Below are 22,488 nucleotides of genomic sequence, written 5' to 3' on the forward strand. Positions count from 1 at the left end.
TTCACGCAATGTGGAAAATACAAACTCATATGAAGTGATTCCCACTTATGTGATTAACAGTATATTACACAATGCATAGTATGTGACGTTACCATATAACCAAATGATATCACTATTTCTGCTAAATGCATGATACTGTCTGTTTTGTGTGTATGACAATGTTTCACTTATGTTTTGTGTTGTGTATAACTTCCTTTTAAATGATCATCACTGTCTTGTAGGATTAATGGATGCCACTAGAGGGTGTCTGTGGCTTTTACTTACTGTTTTTATGACTGCTTCCTTCTCCTCCACCCGATCTCTAATCTCTAAAACGTCCTCGTTAATATTAAATCTCTTATCCTCCAGCTTTTTATTCTTTGCAGTCCGCATTCTCCATATTTCCTTACTCCTGACTCTGCTTTTTGGGCTAGAGCTTACATCTAGTAAACACACCAGTCAAATTATAGGCCTTGAAGGATCCCCGGCCTGGAGTAGAGACCTGGCACCGAGAAAGCAAGCATGGCAGAGGTGCTCACACAGGAGGAGGAACAGGTAATGCAGCTTGTAAAAATGTGCATGTGTGTACTCAATGATCAGAAATCTAACTACAAATGTGTACATATTAATGTTCACTATGTCACTGTTTCAATTGTAAGAAAACCTATTACATATGTGTTAATAGTAACAAGACATCTGTGCATTCTGCACAGTATGCAGATCTGTTGTGCATGTGTTGTGTTATATCTATAAACACACATGTATGTATTGCAGTGTATGTAAGTAGACATTCTTTTATCGCTATTTCTTTTCCCTCTCATTTTTCCATTCCTCCCTGCCCTTTATTCTTCTTCTTCGCCGTCCTTCTGTCTTCCTTTTCTTGCTCTCCTGCCCCCTTAGTTTTCATACCAATCTGCTTTTCCCACTGCTCTTTTTCTCTTCTCTTTCACCATACTACCATCTTCCTACCTTCTCCCATAAATCCCTCTAGTTTTCATGTGTTTATTCCCTGTGAGTCTGAGTTGACACATTTAGCTCACAGCATTAGCTATACACTATGCAGGACATAGCCAGGTGAGTTAGTAATATAAAAAGGGCCACCTTGCCAGTTCTTAATGCATAACTCATCTGGTGAAGTGGTATGTTTTCAGCTCAGCTCACCTTAATGAATTTCAATGTCTCCGTCTTTCTTTTGCTTTATTGCCTTTTATATTCTATCTGCCTCTGTCTTTTTACTGATCTAACATCTCATCTGTCACCCCATTATCTGTTCCACATCTTTCCTTTCTTTAGCCTTTCACTACTGTCACTTCACATCTCAGTAACATTTCGCACTTTCTCTTCCCCAACTATCTTCTTGTGTCCCATTGCAGCATCAAATTGTATTCCTGACCCAAAGATCGCTGAGGAGGGCTTCAGATGTTTCTTTGAGGAATATTAGGCAGATTGGCAGCATTGTTTCAGACAGTATGTGATCACCAGCACTAACACAATTAAAGGGGAGCCAAAAGATTTATTATCGAAACCTAACTGTTCTAATGTAGCATTAGACGCACGCTAAAGAGGCAGATGTTTTGCAAACTTTTCTGTGCTGAATTAGAAGAGATCATAACAGTAGAACTTGGAGTAAAAGAAAACATTGAAATCAATAGAAGCACTTTCCACACATGTACACTGGGGTCTGAACAGTCATCAAGACAGGGCTGAGATTTATCACATGCCGGATCTAACACATCTCTTGCATGGCTTTTATTTGGGGAGCAAGGAAATGGGCAAATGCATATGAAGAAAACTTAAAAGGACCACGCGGCCGTGCCGTAGCTAGCAACTTTTGCGCCCGAGGCAAGAATGGAAAATTGTGCCCCCAGCTATTTTTACAGTGGCTATTTTATATTACACACACCTGCCCATAAGCACACATATACACTGTCCTTACACACACATATACACATACACTGCCTTTACATACCACTGCCCATACACACTGCCTTTACACACACCTGCCCGTACACACTGCCGTTACACACACCTGTCCACATACTCTGCCTTTATACACACCAGCCCATAAAAACACATATACACATACAATGTCCGTACACACTGCTTACAAACACACAAATACTTACACTGCTCTTACACACACCTGCCCATAAACATATATACACTCCCCATACAAATACATACACCTGCCCACACACACACGAGCTTACAAACAAATATATACACACACGCGTACACTGCCCTTACACCCCCTTCTCCCCATCTCTTACCTTTCTCATCTTTCTCCACCACCTTCCATTCAATTTTGGGAGCGTAAGGTCCGTCACTTCAGACCTCGGTTTCTGTGCTCCCTTATCACTATGTGCCGGCTATTGATGCAGGGTGTGTGGATGACGTCATATCCCGGGGCTCAGCATAATTTGCCGGTGAATAGTGATTAGGGAGCACGGAAGCCGAGGACTGAAGTGACAGACCTCGTGCTTCCTAATGTTGGGCTGGTTAGAGGGAGATTGTGATCTCCCTAACCAGTCCTACAGGCTGCATCTGCTGATCGGGTGGCTATGCACCCCCTCGTAGCTGCGCCCGAGGCTAGTGCCTCTCACGCCTCACCCTTCCTACGACCCTGCCATGCGATGCATTAAAGTGCCTATGATGGCTGGAGTGTCCCTTTAAGATTGAGAAAACCACCTTAACATTTTCTTTTTAATATGCTGTGCATCCAAGCTGATGTGTAACATTTCTTTGCTGCTCTGTTTGTGTAAAAACAAAACTAGTGGGCTGGATTTCTGTTTCACTATTTGAAAACTAGTCTTATAACCAAAGCAACAAGGGCCATGTTCCTGTTGATTGCTAAGGTGATAACACTCTCTAATGTAATTTTGCTATAAAAGTGCTTTCTATATAGCTATAAGTTAGTGAAACGCATGTGTCGCTCCACACCCATCCCTCTCCTCTTTCACAGGCCACTCAACGGTTCCTGCAAGAAATGAATTCCTGGACATCCTGTCACTCGGTGTCTCCTCTCTCCTGGGATATTGCAGTTAAATTCCTGATGGCTCGAAAGTTTGATGTAGTGCGGGCGATTGAGCTCTTCCATTCTTACAGGGTGAGGGACTGTCATACAGATATTTGACTCGCTTGTCACCTGTGCAATCTTCTTTTTTCCTAAAATACACACATATAAAAATGTATTACTTAGCTTTGCAAACGTCTCTGTATGTAGAATACAAATATACGGTATACAATATACTCTGTATATACCTATCTGCCCAACTGCATCATCTATATAATCAATGCTTCCATAATACAAGTGGTTATGTACAAAAGTCATTTTGAGGGAAAGTTTTGTCATTATAGTAACAAATGGAATATTCCTGCTGATTGGACCACTCCATTGGTTGCCATGGTGATAAGGCCAGCCCATCTTCCACAGATAACAATCAGGTTTTCCATGGTGCCACTGCTCAGTGAGGCGATTACAAGCGATAGCGCTGTATCCAGCCCATTTGTACTATAGCAGAGTGTGCTTTACATTACCTAGTGCCACACGTACTTTTGAGCACAGTGCAGGGATGTGACGTCAGTAGACAACAGCCACAGAGGTACGTGTTGGGGGTACTGCCCTGGGTCAGGCCAACATAAATACATCAGTAAATAAGCTTTGCATCAGAGTTACTTTTATGCAAATGCATCTTATCATCTGTCCTTGTATGTTTATATTTTTGTTCATACCATCTCTATTCATATCCTTGTTAATAGGAGACACGGCAGAGAGAGGGAATTGTGCGGCTGAACCCTCTGCAAGAGCCTCTGTTGTCTGAGCTGCTGAGTGGCAAGTTTACTGTGCTGGTAAGAGATCGAGAATCCTGCAGTTAATAGAGCCTGAGATTGACATGCCTCCCAAGAAATCGTAGGCTTTGATGGAAGTTGGTAATAATGTTTTGCCCTTTCTTTTTTCTGCTTGTGGAAGATCTCAAACATTATTTGGTAATTTTGTCTTATCTTCAATTGCATTAACAATATCCCAAGCATTTTTAAGTGCCCCTGTAATAACTTCTGCCATTTCTGCTAGAAGAATATTCCACTTTTCCACCACACACTCCTTGAATAAAAGGTGTCCACCTCCTTGAGACCATGTTTCTTACCCTGGTGTCCCACTTTTCCAGGAGCTTATAACTTACGTTGTTTAAAATTATATCATAGAGCTTTACAAAAATACAAATCTTAGTATACCGTGCGTGTAAGTTGCAGTGCATTTTGTTTTATAAATAGGTTTAGAAATTACTTAGTTTTCAATTTTCATCTTTTTTTCTTTTCTTTCAAATGTCAATGAATATGTCTTGAAAACAAGTAAACGTTCTTGACACACTTACAATAAATGTTCCTCAAATATTTCCATCTTTGCAAATGTTTGAAATGGAGTAGGATATTGCCCATCTTGATGTAAATGTGTTTGTCATAGCAACTAATAAGCAAAACCACACTAAAAAAATGTAATTTTATTTATAATTTATAGGAAAAGGCAAACTGTCATCCATAATTTGTACGGCAGTATTTATAGTGAGTGTTGTTTTCAAGAAGATCTTAATGGACTATCACTTCTTGCTCTCCATTGTTCTCTCTTCAGAGTGTGAGGGCTCCAACTGGAGCTTCTATAGCCATTTTCTCTGCCAAACTACATCACCCTGCGCACAAGAATAGCAGAGAGGTGCAGCACACTGTTCTTCAAGCTCTCTTCTATCTCTTGGACCGTGCTGTGGAGAGGTGAGATAATACACTAATTTTCTTAAACAGACTAAAATGCATGGACTTAGACTATAGTTAAATGTTTTGGAAAAAATAAAGGAACATAATAACAATCATCTGTTCCATAGCAGGTCCAAATAAATTTTGTAAATACAACCTCACATGAGCAACAACACATGACATATTACACCGTGTCATTATTTATTCAACAAAAATAAAGCCATAATGGAAAAGCCATCTGTGAAAAATAGTACACCCTCACTGCTTCCAAAGGAATAAAGATGCGAGGTAGACAGGTGCTGCTAATCAAATATCAAATCTTTAACGATTTGCTGGTCTGGAGCATTCTGTTAACACAATGCCAAGGAGAAAAGACATCAGCATTGATCTTAGAGAAGTAATTGTTGCTGCCCATCAATCAAAAAAATTTCAAGTCCATAATTCTAAAGTGAGAACTATTATTCAATAGTGGAAAACATTCAAGATAATTGTCAATTGTCCCAGCGAATTCACCCCAAGACCAGCTTCTAGTCCACAGCAGAGCCTTTATTACTCCAGAAAAATGCAGCCTGCCTATTAGCAACCTCCATGCAGTCTGGTTCACAACTAGTTTTGGATTGAATATTGGATCTTGTCTGGAGGTGTTCTGCTTTGACCTGAAGACTTCAGTGGTGCAGAGCTTGCCATACAGCGCAACTTTCCAAATTATTAGTTGGTAATAATATAAAGATTGGCATTCCTCTAACAACAAGGGATCTTGAGCAGACACTTGTGTTATATGGGATCTCTAACCCAAAGAACTTGTCTATGATTACCATAAACCAGGATGGCACCTGTCATGGGAGCCCTTGGACAGCTGCTATGGAACAAGCCACCTAGGGAGGGATAACTACAGTTTTAGAGAGAGATTAACAGATCTGTCTAGAGAGGTGATTTGACCAAACTTGCCATCAGAAAGGCCAAGAGCCCTCTCACGCAGGCTCAATTAACTGTGCATGACAAGGATGAAATTAATAATAAAATGGAAAGTTACGCTTTCTTTCTCAGGAGAAGTTGAATCAAGACTGCAGAGGCAATTTCAAGTGGTGTTTGGTACTACCAGCCAGTCATCTAGTTAAGAAATAACGATGATGAATGTCTTCTTAAGTAGAGTACCTCCACCATGTGAAGTGAGAATGAGAGGCCAAAAGATAGTGACTGGAAATGTAATACTGAGTTGTCCCCAGGGCAGACTTGGTTATATACCTCTGATAATCCTTTTAGATTGAAGGTATACATCCATGAGATCTGTTGTGCACATAATGTGCAGGGTTCTCATGTTGACTTTACAGTTTCCATCTTGAGGTGGACCTGACAAAATTGTTTACAAAACAATAGGTGCACAATTGGTCTTAGCTGTCTCAGGCAACTGTGTCTTTTTCATCTAAGTAGAACTTTCTGGGGAAATATCTCCTAATCTAAGGTGGAAGATGGTTCATCTTGAAGAGCTTGTATTCCAAAATTTGAAGGGCCTGAAAATCTCTTGCCACAGACAATTGAAGGCAGCCTGGTGCTCTGTATACAAAATCCAGTATACAAAATCACAGCTCTGGTCAGCATGTCTCTTGGCTGGAGAACAAGAGAAACCGTCCTGCTTTTGAAGTTCACACAGTCTTATTGCAAACAAACCAAGCTAGATATTTCATCTTGACTGATGCTTTTTTGGGCATATTAGCAAAAGTATGCAGATAAACAGGCTTAAGGTCAGACATCCTGCAGAATGATAAACTCTAAGGAACATAACGTTTAACCGGAGATAGGAAACATAAAAGTACACAAAGAGGATGGTTACTTGGCAGTAGTACACAGGAGGTTAGCAAGCTTAGGCAGCAGAAAAGTAGCAAAAACCATAAACTGCAGAGACGTAATTTCATATGGTGGTACCTAGCTTTTAAATAGATCATCTGAACATGCTGTTGCAACCCATGAGAACTTGTCTATCATATTGTGCAATAGAAGCCCTAGGGTGCTAACACAAGCGGCCTCAATCTTTCATTGGACACCTAAAGCACTGTCCCACTGAACACCTAGTATTGTCGAATTTCATCCTCAGAACAGCCATCCCAATCATTCACATGCTCCCAATATATTTTCACTTGGGGCTGGATTCACTTTTTGTCCATATGATTGTTGCTCTTGTCTGTGAGGTTGGTGTGCTGCGGTAAGCAAAATAGCATGAGCTTAGCAGGTCTGCACATTATTTATCTTGCAGGTCGCAGTTTTCTGTGAGCCAGAATCTTAAAATTAGTGTCCCTTTTTTCCTGGCCGTCCCCTAAGTCTCATGCCCCAAGAGATGTCACATTAGCCACTAGATACTTTTCTGACAAAAACCGGTGTAAGGGAGCCATGTATAGATGCCTTGATGACCATCTATGATAATGGGTTGAGTGTAGCTTGCATAAATGGCGTAGTCAGCAATTGAATCTTTACTTTTGTATTTAGCCGAGTATGAAAGATATTGTCCACCAGCAGCTGGTCAATAACAGAAAATTAAATTTGTTTTATGCACTCACAATACATGTGTAAAAAAAAAAAAGGCTTGTGGCTCTTGTGGATAATGACTTGCGCTTTGCTTGCAGCCCCGACACACAGAGAAATGGCCTGGTATTTATTTATGACATGGGTGGCAGTCAGTACAGCAATTTTGAGCTGGATCTAAGCAAGAAAATTCTGAGCCTACTGAGAGTAAGTGAGTTTACCATGCTTCCAAATCCCACGAAGATTATCCAACTAATGTTCTGCTGGTTGACTGCGTGTGTACATCTGCTCTTGTTCTAGGGTGCCTTCCCTGCTCGTCTCAAGAAAGTTCTTATTGTGTCACCACCAGTTTGGTTCCGAGTCCCTTATTCTATCATCAGCCTGTTACTAAAGGAGAAGCTGAGAGAAAGGGTGAGATAACACCTGAAAACTATAGTACATCTGCTACTGTGTAAAGAATGTATTGTGTTATTCGTTTAACCACTGCTTACACGCGTATGATTAATGTAATACCCCTGTGTTCAGGAGTCCATTCTGGCAAACTAATTATAAATGGCCTTGTTGACCTTAGAGGGTCATATATCTCCCATAAAATACAGATATTGCTCCTCCTGTAAACCTAGGCTTAAACTATCTAATTAAAACAAATCAATAATCAACAAATCAAATAATTACAGTGTCACAAACTGCAGGCAAAAAACCGACAGACTAGTTTTAAAGGTGTTGGCCCATCAAAAACCTTGGCCATGATTGTCCCTTTTATCTTCTCTCTCCCTATTGCAAATAGCGCTGTATCATAGGCATATACCTTTTTAAGGAAACTCTAGCCAATATATGTACTTTAATAAACTCACCTCTAGTCAGATACACCTGCGCTGGTGAACGCTTCATGCAAATATCTGTTTAGACCCCCGTGCGCATGTGTTAAGGACTCCCGTTGATCTCAAAGGGAGCTTTTTCCTGCCGCTAATTGACTGTTTAAGCTGTCAATTAGTGACAGAAACATACTCCTATTGTTTTAATTTGAAGTACTTTCTGGTCATTGATTGACTGCTTAAGCAGCAAATTAGTGGCAAGAAATTTCGGATCATGGAGAAAGAAATGTATGCAGAATGACTGTAACGGGTTCACCAAGAGAGCTGTAGTAACTCCCAGAGATCACCCACATGTATCCTCTTGTTGTCCCCGGAATCACTTCCAGCACCAGCCAGCATGCGCACCATGGAACCCTGCTATGTGTACCCAATAAGTAGACACAACTACCTTGAACTGAGTACAGCAGTAATGAACAGTTCCTTGTTGTAAAACATAGACTGATATAGCCACAGAACTTCATTAACATAAATTAACATTGATAAACAGGTAGACAACCCAACCTTTAATCCCCTTTAGCTACTGAATATCCCCCTGGTAGCCATCCTGTTAATGGGATTTGTTTAACAATGGAGTTCCTGCCTGTTTGGCCGCCAGGCTGGAGCCATCTCTGGGTACCTTGGGCCCTTGTATGACAGGTCCTTCTGTCACAATGACTTTCGGGTCTTTTTTTTTTTGGGAGGGTGCTTATTAAAGTACTCACAGAATACTTTAATATGCATTCTTCTATAGTAGGCGTGTTGGGGACATTAAACAATCCCTTAAGAGTGAAGCTATTTCTTTCTATAAAATACACGTCTATCTCACATTGTGCCTCTCATACAGATATATTACAATCTAATGCGGCAGTGATTGACCGTGATGTGCTTTCTCTAGTATTGAGACGTTTTCCTGATTTCACATTGACTGTATGCATCCTGCTGGCTTTTGTGTCAGATGCATAGAGCTATCTCTCACCTTCTCGAAGGATGCAAGATTTAGTAATCATTAGATTGTTTTGATTTAATTTACTGGACTCAAGTCAAAATAACTACTTGTATGTTTTCACTTACCATGAGTATAATCTCATCTTTATAAAACATTTTATGAGTGTAGGTGGGAAATATTGACTGTGGATGTGAGTTACATTTAAATGAATTAGGGTCACATCTTATAATTACGCTTCTGTTTAATTATGTTATTGTGTGGTTTGAAATATTGTTCTAAATATATGCGTATAAATACTTATATTACACACGTACACATAATGTGTGTGTATGAGAGATCCAGCTGTATGAATGACATGGCACATCACTATTTATTTTCTTTTCTGCAGGTGTACATGGTCAATGTGAGTGAACTTCTTCAGCACTTACCTCCACAGTGTCTCCCTGAATCTCTTGGAGGCCTTCTTCCTTGGGACCCTGGCACGTGGAACTGCCTCCTTCTCCCAGCACGTGCTGGCAGACCAGACCCTCTAGATGAATTGGTGATGGTTCTGGGGGAAAGGACAGGAGGCAGCGTGCACCGACCAAGCCCTGGAGCAATGACCTTGACTCAGCTGAAAGATCACATAAACTCTGTGGGAAGATGTGGGATTTATGAAGAGTATGAGGAGCTGAGGAAAGAACAGCCTGAGGGAACATTTACTATTTCATTGTGAGTGTTTGGAATTAGACGACTATTTGTGGATGTGCTGAGACGGCAAGGAAATGCAGATGATGCTTGATAATGTTTGGTGCTAGAGTGCCAGTACAGATAAGACGTGTAAACCTTTGACGTTCTTTGAGTAATTCTTTAACTCTTTAACTAACCATTCGTGTGCATCCTAGGGCTGCTCTTAATCGTCATAGGAATCGCTATGGTGATGTTCCATGCTTGGACCAAACTCGTGTCAAACTGAAACGTGTAAACTGGCATGAGGTAAAACAAGATATATATCCATTTTCTAGTGAGCAATACAATGAAAGCTAACTATATGTTCTAGAATAAAGGTGGGGGATTGAAAAGTAAATGTGTATTAGAGAGAAATTGTTGACTACTTTTGTAAGGTATGTTCTGCACAGACTTATTTATAAGGTTGACCCTTCATAATCCATAGTTAGTGCTGTTATAAGAAATGTTTTATCTCACACGAACTCCCCAATAACTCACATTTTAGTAATTAAACCACTATGATGTGTATTCACTAACTCAGCAATTTGTAGAATAGTGGAACCTATCAAAACTTTGGTATTTCCATTTATCGTGATGGTTCCATTTACCAGTGAACATCTCTTGCAAGAAGCACTGAGAAGACTCTGCGTAATATATCATTTAATCTTCCCACATTTACTGTGCATGATGCAGGACCTACACATCCTTTCTTGTGGGAGAAATCCGCTGAGGTTGACCTATCATGATAAATGCTGATATATGGTAATTGATATGCCAGATTCTCCTTCAAACCCATGGGTTGGTTTCAATATACATAGTGATATCAGGTAGCTGAACTGTTCAAGTCTCCTGAAAACTCTTTGGGTATGAAAGATATCTGTGTTTTGTTTTCACAGCGCTCTGATTATATAAATGCCAGTTTCATGGATGGATATCTACAAAAGAATATGTACATTGGGACACAAGGTATGACTTCATGCATTTAGCAATGTGCATGCATGTGGGGCAGACTATCTATCTAGATATTTCTCTAATTTTAAGCGTGATAGAGTACCTTTTATGTATATGTGCCTGTCTATACAATTGCTAGGACCTATGGAAAACACATTCCCAGATTTCTGGCAGATGGTCTGGGAGCAAAATGTACTAGTGATCGTCATGACAACAAGGTCAGTAACTGTTGACTGCTAGTGTGCGTTCGATATAAGTGTTGGTTCTTTTTTTTCTTCACTTTTCTTTAAACATCTTCCTATAACATACTGTTGCTTTAGTATTTTCAATTCCTCCATATTTCTTCTTTTCCCTTCCTCTGCAGTTATCCATCTGTCCCCTTGACTTTTACAGGGTTGAAGAGGGTGGTCATAGAAAATGTGGTCAATACTGGCCTTTGCCCCCTGGATCTGTTGCAACATATGGAATTGTCATGGTTAGCAACAAAGCCACAGAGAACCATCAACACTATAGAAAGTGTATCCTGGAGTTGAGCAGTCGACAGGTACCACCACCACCACTTTTTTCCTATTGTCCCTCCCAATGTGCACTCCTTTTCTTTTCTCTCTCATTTGGTTTTCTCTCTTGCTCACTTTAGTTTGTTCTTTTACCCCTCACTTTGTTCTCTTTCCTTTTCTTGTCACATTGGGCATATGAGCATGAATGTGCATGCATAAGTGTATGTCAGCATGTAATTCTATGTATAAGTGTAGGTGGGTATAAATGCCTTCAATGAGCACCAAGTACCATGCTAATCTAGTAATGAGTCTGATGCAATGTGTCTGCTCAAGGCAAAACAATAAGGTGTGTAGAACCCAAAAACATGCCGATATGACAACAGACTGGTATTAGGTACCTTATTGTTATTCAGCAAAGACAAGAAACATACAGTGCATTCACTAAACTGGGAGATTGCCACATTAGTCGCCTACAAATTCCCGGTTTAGTGAACACCTCTCTATGCAAAATGAACTTTTCAGTGCTGGTCTGTGGGCTTTTCTGAAACTTCTCGACTGTTTTTTTTTGTTTTTTTTCTCTCTCACACTCATCGATCTTTTTAACTTCACCACAATTATATTTTCTGTGTCTTAGAGCAGAGAGAAAAGAATTATTAGTCACTTGCAGTTCCTGAGCTGGCCAGATTTTGGGGTACCTAACTCAGCTTCTGCACTTATCCACTTTCGGAATGTCGTGAAGAAAGAACAAAAAAGACTTGTGAATGACCTAGGAATGCGCTGGAAAGGTCCACCAGGGGGACCACCCATTGTGGTGCATTGCAGTGCAGGAATTGGAAGAACAGGTACTTAATGAGGGTCAGAAGCTTTAGATTAGGACAAAGGGAGTGGGGCAGCGGGAGGGGATAATAGAGAAAAGGAACATGAGTGAATTCTGTGAATAAAACAATTTATAAAACATAGGATTGGGTGACGAAAGGGACAATTCACAAGTATTCCTGAAAACTCTTTTAACCCATAGGTACCTTCTGCACTTTGGATATTTGCCTATCCCAATTGGAGGATGTGGGTTCCCTGAACATCAAGCAGACAGTGCGAAGAATGCGCAAACAAAGAGCTTTCAGCATACAAACTCCAGAGCAGTTCTACTTCTGTCACACAGCCATTCTAGAAAATACTGATAGCTGATAGTTAACCCTGCAATATTCTACCAAGAACCGATGTAGAGACCACCACAAGGTTATAATTATGTGCGGTACTGTGAAGGCAACAAGGCACTGAAATTATGATAGCTTAGCTATTTAGTGCCTTATTGGATGATACACAGCAGTTTTATTACACTATTGGAGACCAACCATCATGTAGCAGAATACTGAATAGAGTTGTCTTTCACAACGGCTTAGCATTAACAATATACATAAGCATCATGTACCCATCTAGGAATACAATTGATGTCCTCTCATTAATATAATAGTTACGACAAAATTAGCTTAATTACATAAACACACATTTTACAGAGGCATCCACCTATGACATGTTCAAACTTACTTTATATTTTTTAGGTCACTTTAATAAGCTATACACATACTATATAATTAAGCTTATTTTGATATATTCAATTTGCCAAGCTGTTCAGAAAAAAGTGTGTTCGTACATATATGTATTTATAAAATTATAACATTCTCTTAATTGACTGTGTTTCTGAACCTAGGCCAAAATTCACAATTTATACATATTGTGAATGCAATGTAAGGTATAGCATATGACATAACCCATTCATACCAATATGGATTGTAAAAGATGAGGATCAGAAGGCAAAGCACACAAAGCAAGAAAAATTGGATGGGCACATTCATTACAAACGAGAAGAGGAATGTAACATATTAAATGAACAAAGAAAAGGGAATAGCTAAGACCCCAGTGTGATTATTTGTGCACTGTATGTTACAAACTATATATATATATATATATATATATATATATATATATATATGACCAGCAGAATACTTTCCAACTTTGTCCTTTAATAGTTGTATAAATGTACAGAATAAAATAAAAAATACTTATAATCCATATGTGTACAATTTTTAAAAAAAGTTTCACTATTTTCCCATACATACATACAGTGATACCACCCATGCATAGATGTGTTGGGTTGTTTCGGGCAACAGTTGTAGGTTCCTATTTCAGTCTTTCAAATTGGAATTTTGACATCTGTCATCCTGCACCCAAGTCCTATTTGGGACCTCTTTGAAGCAGGCCAATTAGACTTACCCCCAAGCCATATATTTTTCAAAACTAGACACCACAGGGTATTCCAAATGGTGGTATTTTAACACTCTCCATAAACAAATTCTACCACCGGCCTTTGTCAAAGTTTGTGGTAGAATTTTCTTCCACACACATTGTACTTAAGGTATGAATTTATATCCCCTTGTATATGTCACTGCCAAACACATTGTATGAATTTACCATTCTTGGTAAGTCTCTGCCAAACAACACCCCAATATGTGTTCAGCAATTTCTCCTGAGTACAGTGATGCAACCCATGCATAGGTTTGTCATGTTTTTTTGAGGGATAAAAGGTCACATTTGGCATATGTGCATTTCAGTTTTTCAACTTGTAATTTTGACTAATGGTCATCGTGCACCCATGTCATATTTGGGATAACTTTGAAGCTGGTCAATTCAATTTACCCACATCAAACCATATATCTTTGAAAACTAGACACCCCAGGGTATTTAAAATGCAAAACTCCTCCACACTGTAGGTATGGGAAACACACTATAGGTTAACACGTACATTAAAAAAACCTATATAAATAAAAAAACATATATATATACACATTTTATATTTCTCCCAGCCTAGCAGGTAACAAGAAAATAGGGGAAATAAAATATTTAAAAAAGCAAAAAATTGTGTAAAAGAAAAATGATCACAGTTTATTACTGTGATCAGGAAGGGATGGGAAGAGTTCTTTTAATAATTTTTTTAAAAATGTATACAGGTTATCTGTATTTCTGTCACTCTCTGCAGTGACACAGAGACAAAGTCAATGTTTCACAACATTGACTTTGTTGTGATTGTCAGAAATCACTGTGATTATCAGCTGACACCAGGATGATTGATCAGGTCCAAGAACTCTGCTCAGTTGTGAGACAGAGTCCTGGACCGAGGAAACCAGGTACCGGTCAGTCCCGTCACAGCATTTACTGACGATGTGCTCAGAGAAAGGTTCCATCATCCATGCAGAATGAGCGTTTTAACTTTTGGATCAACAGCCATTGACAAGGAATAGGAAAAGGGTTGAGCTTCATGGACGCAAGTCTTTTCTCAGCCTATACTACTATAACTCTTTTCCGGCTTTCCCCCACTGGCCGATCAAGGGGGGTAACGGGGCAATTGCCCCATCCCCCAGAGATAGATGGTGGCATGCTCCGTGAGTAGGCATCTCCCTAATTTCCAGGAGGAGGTGGGGTTGAGTGGGGTCACATAATGTCACATTGTGTGTCCTCGCAGGCGTAGTGCAGAAAAGACAGGCTAAGGCAAAACAGAGTAAGTGAGTTGCTTTTGTGTGTATCTGTGTCTCAGTATGTATGTGTGTCTGTCTGAGTGTGTTAGTATGTTAACATGGGTCCTTGTCTGGGTATGTTAGTGTGTGTGGGTATGTTACTCTGTGAACATGTGTCTTTGGGTACGCTAGCATGTGTGTCTAGGTATGTTACTAACTGAACATGTGTCTTTGGGTATGTGGCTGAGTATGTTAGTGAAATTGTGCATGTATGTTAGTGTGTGTGGGGGGGGATATTTTAGTACGTGAACATGTGTCTTTGGGTATGTTAGCATGTGTATGTCTGGGTATTTTAGTAAAAGTGTGTTGGTATGTTGGTGTTTTAACATGTGTCTTTGGGTACGTTAGTGTGTGTGGGGGTCAGGGCTGTCTTAACAGCATTGTAGGCCCTCGGGCAAAGGAATGCACTGGGGCCCCTACCCACCTAGATTTAATAAACATAAATATGCATATATTTGTGTACATGTAAGGGAAAGCAGGACAGGGCTAGCTGCTTCGAGTCTACTGGGCAAGTGCAAGCAAGTGGTCCAGAGGGAGTACTGATGCAGAGATCTGAAGGGTGAGACCTAGTGCCTTCTTAATTTTGGGCCGATTAGAAGGAGATCAGCGATCTCCTCAGGCAGCCCTGCTCCTTGGGCAACAGGCTGCCTCGGCAGTGTGGTACTAGTGGAGCCTGGGTGCAGTGCACTCCTCTCGCCTGCCCTGTTGACGCCCGCAACTCCTGGTACTGAAAGTACTGGGACAAGCTTTGGTTACATTGGTAACAATACAGTACTTTATTATTAATGTTATCATTATCTTTTTTTTATATAGCGCCAACAGTTTACGCAGCGTTTAATACAATACATAAATTCAAGGGGTATGACAAGATAAGAATTGACAGACTAAGACAAATCGATACATTAGGTGGAGAGAGCCCTGCTCGCAAGCTTATAATCTTGAGGGAATGGGGTGACAAACATAAGGTACAGAGAAAGGGTGAGAGGTAGTGAGGTGGTTGTATCAATGACAAGGAGGTTCTAGCAGCTAAGATGGTATGCTTCTCTGAAGAAGTGGGTTTTGAGATGTTTCTTGAATGTTGGGAGGGAGGGTGAAAGCTGAAGGTTCCTTGGGAGTAGATTCCAGAGATATGGGGCAGCTTGAGTGAAATCTTGTAGACGGGAAAAATGAGAGGTGATAAGTGAGGAGGAGAGCCTTAGCCCATGGGAATACTTCAATTTGCAAATGACCTAGGGTATAGAAGGACTTTAGCTGTTACTGCTTGTGGTATTTCATCCATCGAATTATCAGCTATACATTTTTTTTCTTCTAGACTTCTGGTATAATATTGACCATATTGCAACCCATGTCTAATGGTTATTCATTATCTTCACTGAGTTTCTGATTTTCTCTCTCTCTCATCTAGCAGGTGGCTATTTAGGATTTAAAACTTTTGACAGCTGCTATTAAGTCATCCCTGATTACGCTAGACTTGTTGGTCAGCTGAAACAGCTCTAACGTAAAGAGTCAAATCCAGAACCAACGCCAATTGAAAAACAATTCAATGTTCCTGTTGAGCGTTCCAAATTTAGCACTTTGTCCCAGTAGTTCTCCAAATCTGCCATAGTCAATATGACCCAAATTAGTCCCCAAAAACCTACAGTTATTACCGAACTATTAATAGACCAATGGTCAGGGCAGAGGTCAATGCCTCCACAATTCTTGGCGCTGAAGTAGCTTAATTTTAAAACCTGTTTGAGAGTCAATATGAGGTGGGGAGCACTTTGTTTACTACGGGAACCAAAATGTTAACAGTGTTCTCATCAACCTAGGTCTTCTCATGACCTCTGTGGGGTCTATTCACGAAAAGGAGAGTTAGCAGGATAGTTTGTGGTTTCAACTTGTCCACTTCACTATTCATTAAGAATGGCCAATACTGACAAGCTTCTTCAGCACCAAGGGCTGAGCTGGCCCGGTATAATGCATAATTCAATGTTTAAAGAGACTTTTAAGAAATGTAGGTATATTACACAGGGCCAGACAAGTTTTTTCCTCCAAAAAGAACCTTACTGGGTATAAACCTGTATAATGTGCAGCGCATGAGCTAAAACACATCTCTCCCTTTGGTACATACAAATCTGTGACTGTTCTGACTTAATGTTTGATGAATTAAGTATAATAGCAGCAGCAGCAGCAGCAACAAAAGAAGTTAAATGTTAGAAATACGACGAGAATGTGTAATTTCAAGAATGAAACTGGACAAACTGTGCTGCTTCACTACAGGATTCGCTAAAGATCAGTGCCACATATCGATACAGCCACATTTCCGCCACACTGTTGGCTTTTCAGTGTAATTCCATTTTCCGTTCTCGTGTATTCCGTGTTGTATAGCGCTCTGGGAACCACAGTCGCGGTGCATTGTGGGTACTGTAGTTTTTAAAAGAGCTGTTTTCGCAATGCCCTATGTGTGATATGCGGGGATGAGCGTTCCTATGGTGCTGCATTTTCAGGCTCATTGTTCGCGATCCTGTGTGTCCCACACCGTGCAGAATTAATCGGATCTATATGTACAAACCACCAAGCTTTTTTTGCAGTATCCGTGTGTTTTAATCTGGATTTCTGGGTGTAATGGGTCTGTGTATGTGCAATGCCGTGGGGGCTGTAATGCTGGTTGTCGGGGGTCTGTGCATACAGTGATTTGCAGCTCTCTGCTTCAGTGTGTGCATGTACTTTTCACATTGTATTGTGGGCACCAAAGCATTCTGAGCCCGGATCCGTGCGATTTAATATTGGGCGATCAAACCATAAGACTATAGCTCTAATAAATGTGGCTGATGCAGGGTGGCTTCACCCTGTTTTACATGATGTCAGTGGGAAGGAAGATGGTTTTAATGTTTGAGACTGTGTATGGTAAAGAGGCGTGGCTATGTTTAAATAAGCACCGCCCACGTAGTGCTTACCCCTGCTGTCTTACACACACCCCTCCCCTCCTCCTTTAGGGGCGGGACCAAAATTAGGAGTCTCGATAAAAAAAATAGTGGGAGTGTATTTATCCGGGAGTCCCTGACTTCGTGAGGACGTATATTTATTTTTGGAAGGTATGTGGTTTTTGTTTATCGTAAATATTAACGCTGTTTTTGCCTCTTTTATATCTAATGAGCCCCCCGAAAGAGGGGTTAGAAGGGGACCCCTGTATCTTGCGCTTTTTGGGGGCGGGCATTGTGTTAAATGCCGAAAAAAAAAAAAAAAAGAGGAGATATAGCCCTTAATATAGTCTCTCTTTAGATTAAATATTTTCCCATGTTCGAGCCTAGTACCGCTATTTGCTCAGGAAAGGGTTAAGTGCCCCGGATGAGCTCCTGGCAGCGGAGTGTGAGTACACATAGGGTGCATGACGTCTGCCACATGCTCGGGTCTTTTTCTTCTTTCTGCATTTTGGTGTACGGTCCCCCGCTGTTAGAAATGTCATCTTCCGGTAAGGTTTAGGGGTGTTTGCTAATCATTTTGGGCTAGATTGCTTCAGCTTGCCTTCCTGCCCGTGCAGAAGATCTCCGGTGACCCAACCTCTGTTAGAGGGTCGCTCTGTGCCATGTGGATGGGTTTCAATGTCGAAATCGTCGTTGGTATCGATAGAGCAGCTTTAAATGTTAGGGATCCGCTAATGTAGAGCCTTAGGCATGTGTCCGGTTAATCCCGCCTGGCATCCCAGGGGGTTGACGTTAACCCACTGATTCCTGGAATGCTTACTCTTTCCCCATACACTCCTGTCAAAGGGTTAATTAAAAGCGCGATGGGGTTAATAGGCAGCTGGTATCTCTGCTACTGCATCACCGATCTCTACTGTACCGGCTGCTGGCTACAGCATGCATGCGCTCTCGAAATGACCTTAAAGCCCGGGATCGTGTACTATATGTCTGGATAGTTCTAAGCATGGCTGCTGGGGGGGGAGCGGAAAAAAAATACTTACACACGAGAACCGACTGCTGTGGAACAACCGATCAAATATACCGAGTGTGGGATATATAATGTCTGCTCCCTTTATCCATTGGAGGTACCCCTCTTGGAGGTACCTCTTTGAGGCAAGAAAATGTTTTTTTAAATCCCCATCTCACAGCATCCAGAATGACCTGAAAATTCCCATCTATCCCTCGGAAAGGCTCCGATTTCTGAACGCTTAAACCGGTAATCTCTCGGTGAATAGCTCCTAGTTTGCACCGGGATGATGATGGCTTTTGGGGTGGTAACCGTTTTTTTCACTAATATGGGTGATGACTAGTAGCTGGCTAATCCACCGGATAACTATTTCATTCTATTTGAAAGAAAACGGCTATGGACAGTGAAGGGTTTTAACCCTACAAACAAAGTGATTGCTGCGCTGGTGAATTGAGATGCATATACAGGGCCTGTGATCCTTGTGCAGCAGCTGTTTACAACCAGTGCTTCCCTGCGCCTTTAGCGTATCTCTGTTTCTTCTCATAACCAACACTGCGCTCTTAACGTACACGGATTAATGAATTCGGCCGCCTACGTGCCTCGACTTCATCGTCTCTAACTCCTCTTTGCAGAGGAGGTGTTAGCGTTACCATAGTCGCACCCACCTGTATCTCTATTGGTGGGGACTGTAGTAACCTTCCCCTTTTGCTGGCACATAGTTTCCTCCCCTGGATCCCTTCCGTATGGGGCGGGTGTGTTAGCTGAAGGGGCGTGACTGACTCGCCTCTCTTCCTGGTAGGAAGCGGAAGTTAATTGCTACGAAAAGTGTCTGATTGGAAGCTTGTGTGTAGAGCCCGCCCTGTGTAAACCCGGAAGTGCGGCCCAATCATTTGCTAGGGAATACATCAGTGGGTGGAGCTTGGTAACTGAGGCCAGACTAAGAACAAAGAGGGTGCGCTAACCATTTTCTCCTGCAAAAAGAAGTGATTGTGTCCGGCATCTCGGCGGTTCTTGTATTTGGGTTTCTTAAATTTCAAGCCGCCAATAGCTGTCCTTCTCCAGTATAAATAAAAAGCCTGACAGTACATTCATATAGCTGGATCGGTATTCTGGTTACTACACTGGACATTTTCAAATAAATGTTGTCAACTACAAACTTTATATTAAGTCATTTTGTTGCTTAACAATCACAGCGTTTTGCTCTGTTGTGTTACATAGTAGCTGTGACCCGAAGGAGTAGTTGGACTAGAGTGAATGGTCTTAAAGTCTTGGTACTTGGTATGCCTACATCTTTCCATACTTTTTGATGATTCTGGCTGATGTAGGCACTTATTGATAGCAGTGTGTGTGATTTTCAAAGGCCTTGCTGGGTGTTAACCTTCAAGTCTGATTTTTTTTTTTTTTTAATCTGCTTCAAACGAAATGGCGTCAATGGCAAGAAGATGCAATGCACGCTTCACTTTTGCAGAACTGGAAAACTTTCTAAAAGTTTTTAGGTTCTTTACTGTGTGTGTGTGTGTGTCCAGGATCTAAAGCTCATAAAGTTTTATAGTAAGTAGGATGCCCTGTAATTTGTACAGTTATTGAATCTTTTGAAGTTCAACATATGTTTCTTGCAAAGTTGGACACGGTAATCTGTATAAATAACTGTGCCGAAACCCTAATGGCTTATTCCTTAACATCATACACTGGGAAGTCATGAAGCATTTCAACTTGCCAACTTCATGCATTAGGGCCAAACCTAGAGCGTTTCTGGTGCAAAAGGATTGGAGTTGGCCTTTCCCGCCTCATGCTTGACCTTTGGAGGGTCAGTACCAGCCTAAGACCAGAAGCCCCATACATGAAGCCCAAAGTATCTCTTCAAATAGACGTACAGTGCCCTCCACTAATATTGGCACCCTTGGTGAACGTGAGCAAAGAAGGCTGTGGAAAATGATCTTTATTCATTCACTTTAATCTGTTTTAATATTTTGCTCTTTTTCTTCAAAAGATACAGATACTCTGCTCTCATGGATATCAAACAATTGCAAAGACAGGTTTGTCCCCCAAATAGGTGTAATTAATCATAATTAGGAGGGAAGGCTGAGTCTCTTTCTAGATGCTCAAAAGATCGCAGTATCATCGATTTGTGAGGACAGTGATGTACTCCTTCCGTGTCCCCAGCTCACCCTGCCCACACATTCCATAGGCATGGTTAATGTAATGACAGTCCCTTGTGTGATATTATTCTTGTCTCTCTCCACATTCCATTTGCTTTGATACCCTTAGCCGGAGACCTGTATAACCGTGGAGATGCATTGTTCTCTTTTTGTTTCTTATATATCCTGTCGAATAGCCGCATGTTAAATGCCATCTTTGGTCCCACTACTTTTCCTGTTGCACCCTCATATATCCAACCCAGCTTGGCTTCGTCCTTCGTATGTAAACACGGCTTTAAGGGGTGTACCTTCTCCGATGGGGCGTGACTTTATTGACGGTCTTTTTTTTTTTTTTTCTCTTTCCTTTCTTACCGCCCCTTCGTCCAACTGCCAGCCAATCGAAGGTAGGGGACTGTCCCTTGTTCGATATTCATTTAAATGGGCGGGCTTTCTCCTCTTCATTCCATTGACGGCCATTTTCCGCTCGCGCTTGCTTGCGAGGGTTTATTGAGTTAGGGGCGTGGCTTGTAGAATTTTTACCTTTACCACGCCTGTAGTCTCTATACTTTGGACGTTTAATGGCCGGCGAGTTTGATGGGCGTAGATTTTCGGCCAATAGAATGTCGCGCTCGATGGCGCCCTACGCTGGGTGGTGGAGGCGGGATTTCCCCGCTGACAGAGAAGCGAGCGGATGGTGAGCGGGCATCCGAGCCCACGTTACCTATTCTCAAACTGGTGAGTGGGGAAATCGTTCAAAAAAGGAGGGCGGGGAATCAGACGGTGTGTTATTGATACTGCGGGTCGAAGACTGTGCTCCAGGGTCTGTACGGAATTAACCGAGAGAAGGATGAAGCGTGTGGGTCAGAGACGTGAAGCGGGGTCGGTGGAAGAGGAGGGAGGTTATAGTAGGGGGCACTGGCATTTGTTGGAGCTCGGGTATGGACGGTGCTGGTGTTTTGCTCTTTCGGGTATGGACGGTGCTGTTTTTTTGCTCTTTTGGCTGATGAGGATTACTGCGGGTGGCGTGGTGGCTGTAGCCTGTGGTTGTTTTGGGGGCAGTGTAGTGTCCTCACTCAGGTGGTTTGAGCATGACGGGGGAGGGGGGCAGATATGAGGGAGTCGTTAACTCTAGGGCGTGGTTATTGTATGGGGGCTACCGGGGAAGTATCTCTGGTGATGGAGCTCAACGCAGCAAAAGTAAATATACCGGAAAATACCATGGAGCAAAACAGACCGGAGCGAGTGCTGCACAAGTAAAGGCACTAACGTGCGCGGCGGCGGCTTTTCACTTTTTAATGTAAGTATTTGTTGCTATGTTACTTTATAGTCGGTGCACTGCATCTCCCTTTATAGGATACCTTTTTTTTTTTTTGTTACACCTTTCCTCATTTAAGTAAAAGCTTCCTTTCCTAATAATCGCCTTCCGACTAACGGGGCATCTTTCTTGTTTTGCCATTCTCCCATATTCTCTGCCTGGGATCGACACGCAGACTTTCTTAATGCCGGTCTGTAACGTAATAGGATAATCGTAATTCAGCAGTCTTCATGGATGCCAGTTTTAAAACCCCCAAACTTAAAATGCCCCCTTCTTGAGGTGTGTTAGCAGCCTGCTTCTCCCCAGATGAAGTCTGGGAGAGGGGCATGCTACCCCCCCCCCCCCCCCATGTGAGT

General features: G+C 41.5%; 1 protein-coding gene across 1 annotated transcript; it reads left to right on the plus strand.

Moving 5' to 3' along the window:
* The first annotated feature begins 501 nt into the window (after positions 1–501).
* LOC149297682 (tyrosine-protein phosphatase non-receptor type 9-like) lies at positions 502–12,383 on the plus strand. The gene is made up of 13 exons (XM_089488164.1): positions 502–534; positions 2,942–3,085; positions 3,739–3,828; positions 4,607–4,743; positions 7,344–7,449; positions 7,543–7,653; positions 9,431–9,753; positions 9,927–10,017; positions 10,647–10,716; positions 10,841–10,919; positions 11,095–11,245; positions 11,833–12,040; positions 12,217–12,383. Exons 1-13 carry the CDS (start codon positions 502–504, stop codon positions 12,381–12,383), a joined length of 1,710 nt encoding a protein of 569 aa, XP_089344290.1.
* Positions 12,384–22,488: the final 10,105 nt, after the last annotated feature.

Source organism: Sceloporus occidentalis, unplaced genomic scaffold, assembly GCF_023333645.1.
Source record: "Sceloporus occidentalis isolate IW3139 unplaced genomic scaffold, rSceOcc1.0.p SCAF_37, whole genome shotgun sequence".
In the NCBI taxonomy this organism is placed as follows: domain Eukaryota; kingdom Metazoa; phylum Chordata; class Lepidosauria; order Squamata; family Phrynosomatidae; genus Sceloporus; species Sceloporus occidentalis.